The sequence below is a fragment of the Bubalus bubalis genome, chromosome 5 (assembly GCF_019923935.1).
Source record: "Bubalus bubalis isolate 160015118507 breed Murrah chromosome 5, NDDB_SH_1, whole genome shotgun sequence".
Classification (NCBI taxonomy): Eukaryota; Metazoa; Chordata; class Mammalia; order Artiodactyla; family Bovidae; genus Bubalus; species Bubalus bubalis.
Genome location: NC_059161.1, coordinates 108615797 through 108632810, shown reverse-complemented (window position 1 = coordinate 108632810; position 17014 = coordinate 108615797). Strand labels below are relative to the sequence as shown.

The window sequence follows — 17014 nt, the reverse complement described above, 5'->3', positions numbered from 1 at the left end:
CTACTACAAAGCCACAGTTATCAAGACAGTATGGTACTGGAACAAAGACAGAAATATAGATCAATGGAACAAAATAGAAAGCCCAGAGATAAATCCACGCACCTATGGACACCTTATCTTTGACAAAGGAGGCAAGAATATACAATGGATTAAAGTCAATCTCTTTAACAAGTGGTGCTGGGAAATCTGGTCAACCACTTGTAAAAGAATGAAACTAGAACACTTTCTAACACCATACACAAAAATAAACTCAAAATGGATTAAAGATCTCAACGTAAGACCAGAAACTATAAAACTCCTAGAGGAGAACATAGGCAAAACACTCTCTGACATACATCACAGCAGGATCCTCTATGACCCATCTCCCAGAATATTGGAAATAAAAGCAAAAATAAACAAATGGGACCTAATTAACCTTAAAAGCTTCTGCACATCAAAGGAAACTATTAGCAAGATGAAAAGGCAGCCTTCAGAATGGGAGAAGATAATAGCAAATGAAGCAACTGACAAACAACTAATCTCAAAAATATACAAGCAACTCCTACAGCTCAACTCCAGAAAAATAAATGACCCAATCAAAAAATGGGCCAAAGAACTAAATAGACATTTCTCCAAAGAAGACATACAGATGGCTAACAAACACATGAAAAGATGCTCAACATCACTCATTATCAGAGAAATGCAAATCAAAACCACTATGAGGTACCATTTCACACCAGTCAGAATGGCTGCGATCCAAAAGTCTACAAGTAATAAACGGTGGAGAGGGTGTGGAGAAAAAGGAACCCTCTTGCACTGTTGGTGGGAATGCAAACTAGTACAGCCACTATGGAGAACAGTGTGGAGATTCCTTAAAAAACTGGAAATAGAACCGCCTTATGATCCAGCAATCCCACTGCTGGGCATACACACTGAGGAAACCAGAAGGGAAAGAGACACGTGTACCCCAATGTTCATCGCAGCACTGTTTATAATAGCCAGGACATGGAGGCAACCTAGATGTCCATCAGCAGGTGAATGGATAAGAAAGCAGTGGTACATATACACAATGGAGTATTACTCAGCCATTAAAAAGAATACATTTGAATCAGTTCTAATGAGGTGGATGAAACTGGAGCCTATTATACAGAGTGAAGTAAGCCGGAAAGAAAAACACCAATACAGTATACTAACGCATATATATGGAATTTAGAAAGATGGTAACAATAACCCAGTGTACGAGACAGCAAAAGAGACACTGATGTATAGAACAGTCTTATGGACTCTGTGGGAGAGGGAGAGGGTGGGAAGATTTGGGAGAATGACATTGAAACATGTAAAATATCATGTATGAAACGAGTTGCCAGTCCAGGTTCGATGCACGATACTGGATGCTTGGGGATGGTGCACTGGGATGACCCAGAGGGATGGAATGGGGAGGGAGGAGGGAGGAGGGTTCAGGATGGGGAACACATGCATACCTGTGGCAGATTCATTTTGATATTTGGCAAAACTAATACAATTATGTAAAGTTTAAAAATAAAATAAAATAAAAAAAAATAAAAATGCTTTATTTTATATCTTTTATATTTGACATTTCTCCAAAAACAAATTCCCTAAGCTTACTTAAAAAAAAAAGCCTGTTTAATTTTAGTTAACTGTTTTTTCCATTGAAATAGAATTAATTTTACTTAATTTTTAGTAATTAACCTTGATTACTTTTATTATTAGTTTATATTTTTTTAGCTTTACTGCAATATGATTGACAAATAAAAATTATATACATCTCAGTTGCACATGTGATTTTTGTAAGTATACTATGTGATTTGACATACATACATATTGTGAAATGATTAGTGCAATCAAAGTAATAAACATATCCCTCATCTCACATAGTTACCTTTTTGTGTGAGCCAAGAACACTTAAAGTATACTCTCTTAGAAAATTTTAGGTGTTCAATACAATAGTGTTAACTATAGGCACCATATTGTACATTATATTCTGCAGACTTATTGAGTTCTGTGCTGCTGCTGCTGCTAAGTCGCTTCAGTTGTGTCCGACTCTGTGCGACTCCATAGATGGCAACCCACCAGGCTCCCCCGTCCCTGGGATTCTCCAGGCAAGAACACTGGAGTGGGTTGCCAGTTCCTTCTCCAATGCGTGAAAGTGAAAAGTCAAAGTGAAGTTGCTCAGTCATGTCTGACTCTTTGCGACCCCATAGACTGCAGCCTACCAGCCTCCTCCATCCATGGGAGTTTCCAGGCAAGAGTACTGGAGTGGGGTGCCATTGCCTTCTCCGATTGAGTTCTCTGGAACTGTACAAGTTGGAAATTTGTACCCTTGACCAACATCTCCCCATTTCCCCCATGCCCCACCCCTGTTGACCACCCTTTTTATATTTAAAGGTAAATAAATACTTAATGCTACCCATGTCTGGGTACTCAAAAGATCTTTTCATTTTCCTTAATGGCCAATAATTTTGCTAGAGTGTGGTTGTCAGTTTTTCATTCTAAGTCATTATTCTTTGACATGATGTGTTCCTTTTCAGAACAAGTTTCAGTCCTTTATTATTTTTTAATCTAATGAGAATTTTTATAAACTCTAAATTTTAGTATTTGTTTTGTTCCCTTGCTTTCATTATACTTCTGGGTTTCTGCTCTTTTCAGTGTATATTGGATCATTTTTGTCTAGCTTTGAAGTTAAAAATTTTTCTTGAATTCTTTTCTTTTTGATCTTAAATTGTCCTTCCTTTCCCAAATAGTTTTCTCTTAAGATGTTGTCTGTTTCTTATCAACATGGGTGCTTGTTCTGTAGAAGATTTCTATGTGATTAGACTTGAGATTCTAGATCCACAGAATGATGCACCCCCTTCAGACATTATTTTAGCACTCTTAAATTCACCTGCTTTTGGAGTGAGTGAACTCATTCCAGTTTCCGCTGCTATTCTCAGTATCACCTGATAAGCTTTTCTTTAAGCAATTTTTGGCTTCCCTGGTGGCTCATTGGTAAAGAATCCACCTGCCAGTGCAGATGTGGATTTGATTTCTGGGTCAGGAAAATCACCTGAAAAAGGAAATGGCAACTCACTCCAGTATTCTGGCCTGGGAAATCCCATGGACAGGGGAGCCTGCCAGGCTATAGTTTATGGGGTCCCAAAGAGTTGGATATGACTTAGCTACTGAGCATAAAAGCAATATACACACACATAAAATCTTATGTACACACACACACACACACACACACATACACGAAAAATACATTCAGAAAGTAAATTCCTAAAGTATGTATTCTTTAACATTTTGACTACATTAAAGATATTTTTTAACTATTTGTAATACCTACTGCTTACTCTATGTCAGGTATATTTTCTCATGCACATATTTTCCCTTGACTGCTACTGGTCTTTCTTTCAGTCTGTCTCCAATATTTTAGCAGTCACTAAAATCCAAAGAATAGCAAGGAGAGATAAGAAAGTCTTCCTCAGTGATCAGTACAAAGAAATAGAGGAAAACAATAGAATGGTAAAGACAAGGGACCTCTTCAAGAAAATTAGAGATACCAAGAGAACATTTCATGCAAAGATGGGCACAATAAAGGACAGAAATGGTATGGACCTAACAGAAACAGAAGATATTAAGAAGAGGTGGCAAGAATACACAGAAAAACTGTACATAAAAGATCTTCATGACTCAGATAATCACGATGGTGTGATCACTCACCTAGAGCCAGACATCCTGGAATGCGAAGTCAAGTGGGCCTTAAGAAGAATCACTATGAACAAAGCTAGTGGAGTTGATGGAATTCCAGTTGAGGTATTTCAAATCCTGGAAGATGATGCTGTGAAAGTGCTGCAGTCAATATGCCAACAAATTTGGAAAAGTCAGCAGTGGCCAGAGGACTGGAAAAAGTCAGTTTTCATCCCAATCCCAAAGAAAGGCAATGCCAAAGAATGCACTAACTACCGCATAATTGCACTCATCTCACACGCTAGTAAAGTGAAAGTGATCGTGAAGTCACTCAGTCTTGTCTCACTGTTTGTGACCCCATAGACTGTAGCCTACCAGGCTCCTTGGTCCATGTGATTTTCCAAGCAAGGATACTATAGCGGGTTGCTATTTCCTTCTCCAGGATATCTTCCCGACCAATGGATTGAACCCCAGTCTCCTGCATTGCAGGCAGGCACTTTACCGTCTGATTTTACCAGGACTTTACCAGGGAAGTCCATTGGCCGGTTGGTATAAATCCTTGACAGGGTTTCTGCCATAAAACATATCAAGTCACCCCAGAGAGGAGGGCTTCTTACTTGCTTCGCTAGTAAAGTAATGCTCAAAATTCTGCAAGCCAGGCTTCAGCAATACGTGAACCATGAACTTCCAGATGTTCAAGCTGGTTTTAGAAAAGGTAGAGGAACCAGTGATCAAATTGACAACATCTGTTGGATCATCAAAAAAGCAAGAGAGTTCCAAAAAATCATCTATTTCTGCTTTATTGGCTATGCCAAAGCCTTTGACTGTGTGGACCACCAAAAACTGTGGAAAATTCTGAAAGAGGTGGGAAAATCAGACCTCCTGACCTGCCTCTTGAGAAACCTGTATGCAAGTCAGGAAGCAACAGTTAGAACTGGACATGGAACAACAGACTGGTTCCAAATAGGAAAAGGAGCACATCAAGGCTGTACATTGTCATCCTGTTTATTTAACTTATATGCAGAGTACATCATGAGAAACGCAGGACTGGAGGGAGCACTAGCTGAAATCAAGATTGCCAGAGAAATATCAATCACCTCAGATATGCAAATGACACCACCCTTATGGCAGAAAGAGAAGAAGAACTAAAGAGCCTCTTGATGAAAGTGAAAGAGGAGAGTGAAAAAGTTGGCTTAAAACTCAACATTCAGAAACTAAAATCATGGCATCTTGTCCCATCACTTCAGGGCAAATAGATGTGGAAACAGTGACAGACTTTATTTTTTTGGGCTCCAAAGTCACTTCAGATGGTAACTGCAGCCATGAAATTAAAGATGGTTACTCCTTGGAAGAAAAGTTATGACCAAATATTAAAAAGCAGAGACATTATTTGCCAACAAAGGTCCATCTAGTTAAGGCTATGATTTTTCCCATAGTCATGTATAGATGTGAGAATTGGAGTGTAAAGAAAGCTAAATGCCAAAGAATTTATGCTTTCAAATTGTAGTGTTGGAGAAGACTCTTGAGAGTCCCCTGGACTGCAAGGAGATCAATCCAGTCCATCCTAAAGATCAGTCCTGCATATTCATTGGAAAGACTGATGCTGAAGCTGAAACTCCAATACTTTGGCCACCTGATGCAAAGAACTGACTCATTTTAAAAGACACTGTTGCTGGGAAAGACTGAAGTTGGGAGGAGAAGGGGATGACAGAGGATGAGATGGCTGGATGGCATCACTGACTCAATGGACATGAGTTTGAGTAAACTCTGGGAGTTGGTGATGGACAGGGAGGCCCAGCATGCTGCAATCCATGGAGTCACGAAGAGTTGGACATGACTGAGTGACTGAGCTGAACTGAACTGAAAGGTCTATAAATTGCATTTAATCCCTTCAATCTTTGTTTTCTATTTGTTTAATACTTCTGGTTTTAGAAACAGTTTTTCTTGTCCATGGAGATGTTTTATTGTGTTAAGAATCATCTCCTTGCTCCAGCATATTAAGCCACACATTTTGGACTTGAGATGATGTTAGTTTTTTCCCTAATTAATCCCCCTTTTATGTCAGTTCACCTCATAATCTTGATTTATCTTTCATCCTTGGGAAATTGTAGATTTTATAGCATTGTACAGGCAGATTTTCTTTTTAAAATAGTACATTTGTTCTTGAAATGTAAAGCTTAAGATAAAAATTTGTTTTGAAGACCTTTGAGGTGTTACTTGTAACAAAGATGAGCCCTGAAAAAGCTCCATAACCAAATTCTTTCATTATTTCTGTGGTAAGTCTCTTTTTAAAATTTTCAATTGAAGGATAATAGCTTTACAGTGCTGTGTTAATTCCTGCTATACAACAACATGAATCACCATATGTATACATATATCCCCTCCCAATGCGTTCCCTCCCACATCCCCCATCGACCCCTCTAGGTCATCACAGAGCACTGAGCTGAGCCCCTCGTGCTCTACAGGAGCCTCCCACTAGCTCTCTGCTTACACACAGTAGTGTACACATGTCAGTCCCACTCTCTCAGTTCATCCCACCCACTCCTTCCCTCACTGTTCAACAAGTCCACACTGTACATCTGCATCTATTCTTGCCCTGCAGATAGGTTCATCAGTATCATTTTTCTAGATTCCATATATACATATGCATTACTATAGTATATATATTTTCTCTTTTTGGCTTACTTCACTCTGTTTGACAGACTCTAGGTTCATCCACATCACTACAACCGACACAATTTTGTTTCTTTTATAGCTGAGTAATCAGCATCTGGTCCCACTACTTCATGGCAAATAGATGGAGAAACAATGGAAACAGTGACAGACTTTATTTCCTTGAGCTCCCAAAATCACTGAGATGGTGACTGCAGCCTTGAAATTATAAGACACTTGCTCCTTGGAAGAAAAACTATGACAACCATAGACAGCGGATTAAAAAGCAGAGACATTACTTTGCCAACAAAGGTCCGTCTAGTCAAAGCTATGGTTTTTCCAGTAGTCATGTATAGGTGTCAGAACTGGACCATAAAGAAGACTGAGAGGTGAAGGACTGATACTTCTGGATTGTGGTGTTGGGAAGACTCTTGAGAGTCCGTTGGACAGCAAGGAGATCAAGCCAGTCAATCCTAAAGGAAATCAACCCTGAATATTCACTGGAGGGACTGATGTTGAAGCTGAAGCTCTAATACTTTAGCCATCTTATGTGAGGAATCAACTCATTGGAAAACACTTTATTGCTGGAAAATATTGAGGGCAGGAGGAGAAGGGAGCAGCAGAGGATGAGATGGTTGGATGACATCACTAACTCAGTGAACATGGGTATGAGCCAACTCCTGGAGATAGTAAAGGACGGGGAGACTGGTGTGTTGCAGCCCAGTTCAGTTCAGTTCAGTTCAGTCACTCAGTCATGTCTGACTGTTTGCAACCCCATGAATTGCAGCACGCCAGGCCTCCCTGTCCATCACCAACTCCCGGAGTTCACTCAGACTCACATCCATCAAGTCAGTGATGCCATCCAGCCATCTCATCCTCTGTCATCCCCTTCTCCTCCTATCTTCAATCTTTCCCAGCATCTGAGTCTTTTCCAATGAGTCAGTTCTTTGCATCAGGTGGCCAAAGTATTGGTTTAAACTTCAATATCAGTCCTTCCAATGAATATGCAGGACTGATTTCCCTTAGGGTGGACTGGTTGGATCTTCTTGCAGTCCAGGGGACTCTCAAGACTCTTCTCCATCCCAGTTCAAAAGCATCAATGCTCTGGTGCTCAGCTTTCTTTATAGTCCAAGTCTCACACCCATACATGCCTACTGGAAAAACCATAGCTTTGACTAGACAGACCTTTGTTGGCAAAGTAATGTCTCTGCCTTTTAATATATTGTCTGGGTTGGTCATAACTTTTCTTCCAAGGAGCAAGTGGCTGCATTTACCATCTGCAGTGATTTTGGAGTCCTCAAAAGTAAGTCTGTCACTTTTTCCACTGTGTAGTTTGAATTTTGATCTTCACAGGCAATGTGCCCAGTAGTGGGACTATTGGGTCATAGGATAGTTTTATTCCTAGTTTCTTAAGGAATCTCCATAATGTCCTTCATAGTGATTGTATCAATTTCCATATATAGTTTCTCCCACAAGCACCTCAGCTTTGAAAATCTCACCTACAGTCACACATCATCTGACATCATTCAGTAAAAACCTCAACACTAGTGCACCGAGGCTTTAATCTAATGAATTTTTGACAAGGCAGAAGTTAATGTTGAGAAGTAGAAGACACAATAGACAAAAGCAAACTAAAGAGGAAGAACAAATTTAGATGTATCCCTGGATTGGGAATTTGATCTATGAGGATTCAGCCTGAGAACTTGAGAAGCTAGAAAGTCAATAGAGAGGAGCACTCGATTAAAACTGGGTGGAAGGTAGGGACAGCCAAGGGGAGTTTTAACTGACAGAAAAGCTGCTTCTGACAGATGCTGAGATGAAGTGCTTGATAGAGAACCTTTCCTACCACTAGACTTCCAGCCTATGCGAAGATAAGGGCAGAGAATCACAGAAATCTTCTTTCTTGTTTGCTGGACAGTGCAGTCATTCCTAGAATGAATGAAATATGAATACACTATTGAATGAAAGTGAAAGTGAAAGTGTTAGTTGCACAGTTTTGTCTGACTCTTTGCAACTGCAGGGACTGTAGCCCATTAGGCTCCTCTGTCCATGGGATCACCAGGTGGGAATATTGGAGTGGGTTGCAATTTCCTTCTCCAGGAAATTTTCCTGACCCAGGGATTGAACCTGATTTTTCTGCATTACAGGCAGACTCTTCACTGTCTGAGCCACCTGGGAAGCGTATCTTACTGTAAATTATAATAGATAGCCCTTGGTGTTAATGGTTTCTTGACATACTCACTTCTTTTTTTTATTAAAGTCATTTCATATTTATTTGTTACTTTCCCCCAAATTGCCAGATTTCAGAAGGCAGGGACCTTGCTTTAAGGATTCCAGTGACCCTCAACAAGATGAAGTTTAATCTAGTGATTATATATATGGGCCTAAATTAAGACAGACCCAGGCACATGGGCTCTGAAACACATTGTCTCTGTGGGCAACTTACCTTAATAATGAATATAATTGTTATGAGAAATAGAATATATGTGCATGATGTTTTCTATCTTGGCAGCCAGAAACTGTAAAGGGTCTTTGTCAGGCACAGTAACGGATATTCAAGAAATGGTAATAACAGTCAGTTTTCACAATGATTTTTTTCTTAATTATGCCAGATAACTGTCTGTTGAAAGAAACTGTCTCCAGAAACCAAAGCACGTAATATCAAGGGTATAAACAAACATTTCTATCCCTGGGAAGGTAATTTCTCAGGAAATGGTCTTGAGGGAGTCTCTGAATAATCAAGTCACTGAGACCCACAATCCTTAAAAAACTCCCTATTCTCCTGTTATCCACTAGTCAGGAAAAGGCACGGCCTCCTTCCTTGTAGCTTGGAGGGGTTTTGAGCAAAGCAATAATCGGAAACATGCTCTTCAAAGCAGAATGAGATACAAGATAAGTCAGAGATTCTGATTCTTAGGACCAGATTGGGAGGAGAGAGTTCTGAGCTCAAAGCAGCCATCTTCATTTCACTATGGTCATTTTCTTTCCCAGGACAATTGTGGACAAGAGACAGTGGACTACGGCCTAACAGCTCTAAATTAAAGGAAGGTGAGTACATGCTTGGTCCTGGTCAGTCATGTAACACGGTGGTTACCAGTGCAAACTGTGAGAGTCAGACTGCCCAAGTTCACCTTCTGGCAGCTGCTCAGTAGTTTTAGGGCTGAGATTTGGGTGAGTTACTTAACTCAGGTTTCTCATCTGCAGAATGTGGATAATAGTGTTGTCACATAGCTCTTAGTACACAGCCTCACATAGTAGCCACTTAAATAAGTGCTGGCTTGAAACAATTATCATTAACCCTAAATCCACTAGAGACAGGAGATCCTGGAAAAATATGGGATCTCCTTCTTTATTTGTCAACACTGACCCAGAGGTGGGAGCTCTGAGAAGTCACAGTCTCTTCTGGCGGTCAAGGGAAAGTCCCCAGTGTCAAACAGAAGTAGGAGAGACAGGGCACAGAAAATGGACTGACTTAAAGACCTAAAAGACATCTCTTATTTTTGAATGAACTGGAATATGAATATATGTCTGCCTCTTCTAGAAGTGTCAGTGGTCACTCTGGAGGCAAAGTCTAGCCTCTTTATTGTTCACTGGAAGTTTAAGTTACTTAGCTATTAAAGAAGATCCATAGCAAAAAGTAAAAACCTTCCCCCTCCACACGAAATCTCAAGTGTTGGTGGATTTCATTCTCAAGAATGGGAGGTGGGTGCTGGGAGGGTGGTAGTGGTGTTTCTCTCAAAATGGTTCTCTTTTCTTTCCCCCATGGACCGGGTTTTCTCCAGGGGAGAATGGCAGCCGAGAACTCTTCGGTGACAGAATTCATCCTTGCAGGCTTAACAGACCAGCCAGGACTGCAGATCCCCCTCTTCCTCCTGTTTCTAGGTTTCTATGTGGTCACCGTAGTGGGGAACCTGGGCTTGATAACGCTGATTGGGTTGAACTCGCGCCTGCACACCCCCATGTACTTCTTCCTCTTCAACCTCTCCTTAATAGACTTCTGTTACTCCACTACCATCACTCCCAAAATGCTGATGAGTTTTGTCTCAAGGAAGAACAGCATCTTGCATGCAGGGTGTTTGACTCAGCTGTTTTTCTTCTGCTTCTTTGTCATCTCTGAGTCCTTCGTCCTGTCAGCGATGGCATATGACTGCTATGTGGCCATCTGTAAGCCACTGGTGTACACAGTCAGCATGTCTCCTAAGGTCTGTTTACTGCTTTTGTTGGGTGTGTACGTGATGGGGTTCTCAGGGGCCATGGCCCACACAGGAAGCATAGTAAGCCTGATCTTCTGTGCTGACAACCTCATCAATCATTTCTTGTGTGATATCCCTCCTCTGCTTGAGCTGGCTTGCAACAGCTCTTCTGTGCACGAACTGGTGGTCTTCATAGTTGTGACCACTGTTATTGGAATGGTCACTGTCACCATCTCCATCTCTTATGCTCTAATCCTTTCCAGCATTCTCCGCATTCACTCCACTGAGGGCAGGTCCAAAGCTTTCAGTACATGCAGCTCCCACATAATTGTGGTTTTCCTTTTCTTTGGTTCTGGGGCTTTTGTGTATCTCAAACCACCTTCCGTTTTGCCCCTTGACCAAGGGAAAGTGTCGTCCCTGTTCTATACCATTGTGGTGCCCATGTTAAATCCACTGATATATAGTTTGAGGAACAAGGATGTCAAAGCTGCCCTGAGGAAAACCTTGGGAAAAAATAATTTCTTGAGAAAGAAATAGTATTTAAAGAAGTAGATAAAATGTTTTATTTATTAGCTTGTGTGTGTTTTCAACGAAGGGTGTAAGTTTCATTTTTTCCCCTCTCTTGTACAGAAAGTTTTAAGTCTTTGTGTCTGGATGTGCAACTAACACTTTCACTTTGGGCTTCCCAGGTGGCACTAGTGGTAAAGAACACAACTGCCAATGCAGGAGACATAAGAGATGCATTAGATCCCCCGGAGGAGGGCATGGCAACCCACTTCAGTATACTTTTTAAAAAACTTAATCTATTTATTTAATTGGAGGCTAATTACTTTACAATATTATGGTGGGTTTTTGCCATACATTGACATGAATCAGCCACGGGTGTACATGTGTCCCCCCATCTTGATCCCCCCTCCCACCTCCCTCCCCATCCCATCCCTCTGGGTTGTCCCAGTACACCAACTTTGAGTGCCATGTTTCAGGCATTGAACTTGGACTGGTCATCTATTTCAAATATGGTAATATACATGCACCAATGCTATTTTCTCAAATCTTCCCACCCTCACCTTCTCCCAGAGCCCAAATGTCTGTTCTTTATATCTGTGTCCCTTTTGCTGTCTCACATGCAGTGTTGTTGTTACCATGTTTCTAAATTCCACATATATGCATTAATATATTGTATTGGTGTTTTTCTTTCTGACTTACTTCACTCTGTATAATAAGCTTCAATTTCATCCACCTCATTAGAACTGACTCAAATGTGCTTTTTTTTTAAAGGCTGAGTAATACTCCATTGTGTATATGTACCACAGGTTTCTTATCCATTCATCTGCTGATGGATATCTAGGTTGCTTCCATGTTGTAGCTATTGCAAACAGTTTTGCAATGAACACTGTGGTACATGTTTCTCTTTCAATTCTGATTTCCTTGTGTGTATGCCCAGCAGTGGTATTGCTGGGTCATATGGCAGTTCTATTTCCAGTTTTTTAAGGAATCGCCACACTGTTCTCCATAGTGGCTGTATTAGTTTGCATTCCCACCAACAATGTAAGAGGGTTCCCTTTTCTCCACACCTACTCCAGCATTTATTGTTTGTAGACTTTTTGATAGCATCCATTCTGACTGGTAAGAGATGGTACCTCATTGTGGTTTTGATTTGCATTTCTCTGATAATGCCCACTCCAGTATTCTTGCCTGGAGAATCCCATGGACAGAGGATCCTGTTGGGTTACAGACAATGGGGTTGCAAAGAATTGGACATGACCGAAGTGAGTGAGCACTGAGTGTTTGGTTCAGATCTGTTTCCCCTGCCCCTTGATCCACCCTGAATATTGTAATATTATTTTATGCATATGCTCTACAATCATAGATCATTTAATCTTGAATGGGTCTTATAAACTATTTAATCTAGTCTCATTTAACAGACTTGGAGACTTGGAAATATTATCTATGTTTTCCAGGGCTACAGAACTGGTGCCACAGCTGGGACTGGTATCTAGGCCTTGAATATGAATCTGCTTCGTTTTCCTCAGTGCTCTGTGTTCTTGCATCATTTCCTTGTTGCCTTTGCAGATTTCATTTTGAAAGTATGATATATCAGTATATTAAAATCTGCCAGTAGTCACAGTTATTTAATATAAATTCTCAGAATATAAGTTTTGAATATTACATTTCTTCACAAGAGTATGAGACAAATGTTTGCTAAACTTGATCGTGGCCAAATGACAGCAGAATTGTGTTAAAAATGTGGTGTGTGGGTATCAAGTGTGTAGGTCCAATATAGCAGGTGAAGCATGGTAACTCCTATGGTTACTTGTAGAAGCTGAGGGACCCAGGCTATTGAATTAGAACTCGTGTTAGTTTAAGGGTTATAAAGATGCTTGATTGGAATATTTCCTACATTATTTCAAGACTAAGAGAGTCAGAATTTAGAGTTATTTAAGGGTTAGTAGAGAAGACTCTCGGAGAAGGCAATGGCACCCCACTCCAGTACTCTTGCCTGGAAAATCCCATGGATGGAGGAGCCTGGAAGGCTGCAATCCGTGGGTTCACTAAGGGTCGGACACAACTGAGTGACTTCCCTTTCACTTTTCACTTTCATGCATTGTAGAAGGAAATGGCAACCCACTCCAGTGTTCTTGCCTGGAGAATCCCAGGGACAGGGGAGCCTGGTGGGTTGCTGTCTATGCCATCGCACAGAGTCCGACATGACTGAAGTGACTTAGCAGCAGCAGTAGTAGCAGCAGAGAAGACTCTACACATGAACATCACCAGATGGTCAACACCGAAATCAGATTGATTATATTCCTTGCAGCAAAGATGGAGAAGCTCTATACAGTCAGCAAAAACAAGACCGGAAGCTGACTGTGGCTCAGACCATGAATTCCTTATTGCCAATTTCAGACTTAAATTGAAGAAAGAAGGGAAAACCACTAGACCATTCAGGTATGACCTTAATCAAATCCCTTATGATTATACAGTGGAAGTGAGAAATACATTTAAGGGACTAGATCTGATAGATAGAGTGAACTATGGACGGAGGTTCATGATATTGTACAGGAGACAGGGATCAAGACCATCCCCATGGAAAAGAAATGCAAAAAAGCAAAATGGCTGCCTGGGAGGCCTTACAAATAGCTGTGAAAAGAAGAGAAGTGAAAAGCAAAGGAGAAAAGGAAAGATATAAGCATCTGAATGCAGAGTTCCAAAGAATAGCATGGAGAGATAAGAAAGCCTTCCTCAGCAATCAATGCAAAGAAATAGAGGAAAACAACAGAATGGGAAATACTAGAGATCTCTTCAAGAAAATTAGATATACCAAGGGAACATTTCATGCAAAGATGGGCTTGATAAAGGACAGAAATGGTATGGACCTAACAGAAGCAGAAGATATTAAGAAGAGGTGGCAAGAATACACAGAAGAACTGAAGGAAAAAGAGCTTCATGACCAAGATAATCACGATGGTGTGATCACTCACCTAGAGACAGACATCCTGGAATGTGAAGTCAAGTGGGCCTTAGGAAGCATCACTGCAAACAAAGCTAGTGGAGGTGATGGAATTCCAGTTGAGCTCTTTCAAATCCTGAAAGATGACGCTGTGAAAGTGCTGCACTCAATATGGCAGCAAATTTGGAAAACTCAGCAGTGGCCACAGGCCAGGAAAAGGTCAGTTTTCATTCCAATCCCTAAGAAAGGTAATGCTAAAGAATGCTCAAACTACCCCACAATTGCACTCATCTCACACGCTAGTAAAGTAATGCTCAAAATTCTCCAAGCCAGGCTTCAGCAATATGTGAACAGTGAACTTCCAGATGTTGAAGCTGGTTTTAGAAAAGGCAGAGGAACCAGAGATCAAATTGCCGACATCTGCTGGATTGTCAAAAAAGCAAGAGTGTTCCAGAAAACATCGATTTCTGTTTTATTGACTATTCCAAAGCCTTTGACTGTGTGGATCACAATAAACTGTGGAAAACTCTTCAAGAGATGGGAAGGAGCAGCCAAGATGGCAGAGGAGTAGGATGGGGAGAACACTTTCTCCCCCACAAATTCATCAAAAGAACATTTAAACACCGAGTAAATACCACAAAACAACTTCTGAATGCCAGCAGAGGACATCAGGCACCCAGAAAAGCAACCCAACTCTTCGAGAGGAGGTAGGAAAAAATTTAAAAGACAAAAAAAGAGACAAAAGAGGGAGGGACGGAGTTCCGTCCTGGGAAGGGAGTCTTAAAAAGAGAGAAGTTTCCAAACACCAGGAAACCTTCTCACTGCCGAATCTGTACCGAGCTTTGGAAGCACAGAGGGCAACATAACAGGGAGAAAAAATAAATAAACAATTAAAACTCGCAGATTGTGAGCCCTACGGTAACTCCCCCAGCGGAGAAGCAGCGCAGACGCCTGCACACGCCATTAGCAAGCGGGGGCTGGGCAGGGAAGCGCGGCGCGGGCAGCGTCGCTTAGAGTAAGAATCTGGCCCTAATGTCCTGAGCGCTATCTGAGCGAAATAATTTGGGCTAGCAAACCAGACTGTGGGATATCTACCACGCGAAAAGCCAGCCCTAACCTAAGACACCACCAGGCCCGCACACGGAACAAAGGACTGAACAGAGATAGCCGGTTGCAGACCTTCCCCCTCCGGTGACAGGCAGCCAGAGCCGGAAGGGGGCAATCGCAGCCCCAGAGAGACTCTATCTATAAAACTGTAAGCAGGCTTCTTTGCTAACTAAAACTTCTTGGGGGTCTGGACGGTCAACATCTGCCTGAGAAGGTGCGCCGGTTTTACACCCAGATAACCGAGTGGTGGGGAGGCAATAAGTCGTAGCATTGGCGCTCACCAAACACCTCATCACCTGAGCTGCTCGGACCTGGGAAGAGCACAAAACGCAGGCCCAACCGAGTCTGCACCTCTGAGGACTACCCAAGTGCCTGGACCTGGGAGTTCAGCCCAGGGCCGGCCTCTGATTGTTCCGGCGGAACAACCTAGAGCCGGAGCAGTGTGGGCAGGGAGGCTACACGCGCCGTGAGCGGGGGCAGACCCAGTGTGGCTGAGGCACTGCGAGCGCACGCCAGTGTTATCTGTTTGAAGCATCCCTCCCTCCCTCCCCACAGCGCGGCTGAACAAGTGAGCCTAAAAAAAAAAAAAAAAAAAAAAGTGTCCTCCACCGTCCCCTTTGTGTCAGGGCGGAGACCAGACACTGAAGAGACCAGCAAACAGAAGAAGCTATAACAGAGGGAAACGCCTTGGAAGCTACAGGCCATAGATTGAAACCCTGTGGTTACTATGGACTACATAGGAAGGGGCCTATAGATCTTGAGAAATATAAGTTGGACCAAGGAACTAGCCAAAAATGGACTGAACCCACAATACTCACAAGAAAACCAGAGAAAGTCCTAGATATATTTTACTATTTTTACGATCAATCTTTCTTTCTTTTTTTTAAAATTAAAAAAAAAAATTTAAGTCCTCTATTGTCCTTTAATTTTCACTTTTATAACCTATTACTTTGCAAAAAAAGAAAAAAAAAAAAAGACCCTATTTTTTTCTTCTTCGGCAAACTTCATATATATATTTTATAATTTTTTGACTGTGTTTTTTTTTTTTCTTTTTCTTCTTTTCTTTAACATTGTATTTTTGAAATTCCAAACTCTACTCTAGATTTTTAATTTTAGCCTTTTGGTATATGTTATCAATTTTGTACCTATAGTTTTTTTTATAATTTCTGTGCCTTTTTTTTTTTCTCCTCTGTTTCTTTCTCTTCTTCTTTTATATAACATCGTATATCTGCAATTCCAAACTCTACTCAAGATTTTTAATTTATGCTTTTTGGTATTTGATATCAATTTTGTACCTGTATTTACTTTATAATTTTTGCGACATTGTTTTTGTTGGTTTGTTTGTTTTCTCTCTTTATTTTTCTTCTTCTTTTTCTTAACATTGTACTTTTGAAATTCCAAACTCTACTCTAGATTTTTAATTTTTGCTTTTTGGTATTAGTTATCAATTTTGTACCTGCAGTTTCTTTATAATTTTTGCTACCTTGTTTGTTTTTCTTTGTTCGGTTTTTCTCTCTTTCTTTTCCTTCTTTTCTTTAACATCGTATTTTTGAAATTCCAAACTCTACTCTAGATTTTTAATTTTAGCCTTTTGGTATATGTTATCAATTTTGTACCTATAGATTTTTTTATAATTTCTGTGACTTTTTTTTTCTTTTTTTCCCCTCTGTTTCTTTCTCTTCTTTTATATAACATAGTATTTCTGCAATTCCAAACTCTACTCAAGATTTTTAATTTATGCTTTTTGGTATTTGATATCAATTTTGTACCTGTATTTTCTTTACAATTTTTGCGACATTGTTTGTTTTTCTTTGTTCGTTTTTTCTCTCTTTCTTTTCCTTCTTTTCATTAACATCGTATTTTTGAAATTCCAAACTCTACTCGATTATTAATTTTTGCTTTTATGTATTTGTTACCAATTTTGTACCTTTAAGAACTCAATCTTCAG

General features: G+C 40.6%; 1 protein-coding gene across 1 annotated transcript; it reads left to right on the top strand.

The window, feature by feature from the left end:
• The first annotated feature begins 10036 nt into the window (after positions 1 to 10036).
• Positions 10037 to 11048, top strand: LOC123465769 (olfactory receptor 8B12-like). Its single transcript, XM_045165633.1, has one exon. The coding sequence runs from the start codon at positions 10059 to 10061 to the stop codon at positions 11046 to 11048; it is 990 nt and encodes a 329-aa protein (XP_045021568.1). The 5' UTR covers positions 10037 to 10058.
• The last annotated feature ends 5966 nt before the right edge of the window (positions 11049 to 17014 follow it).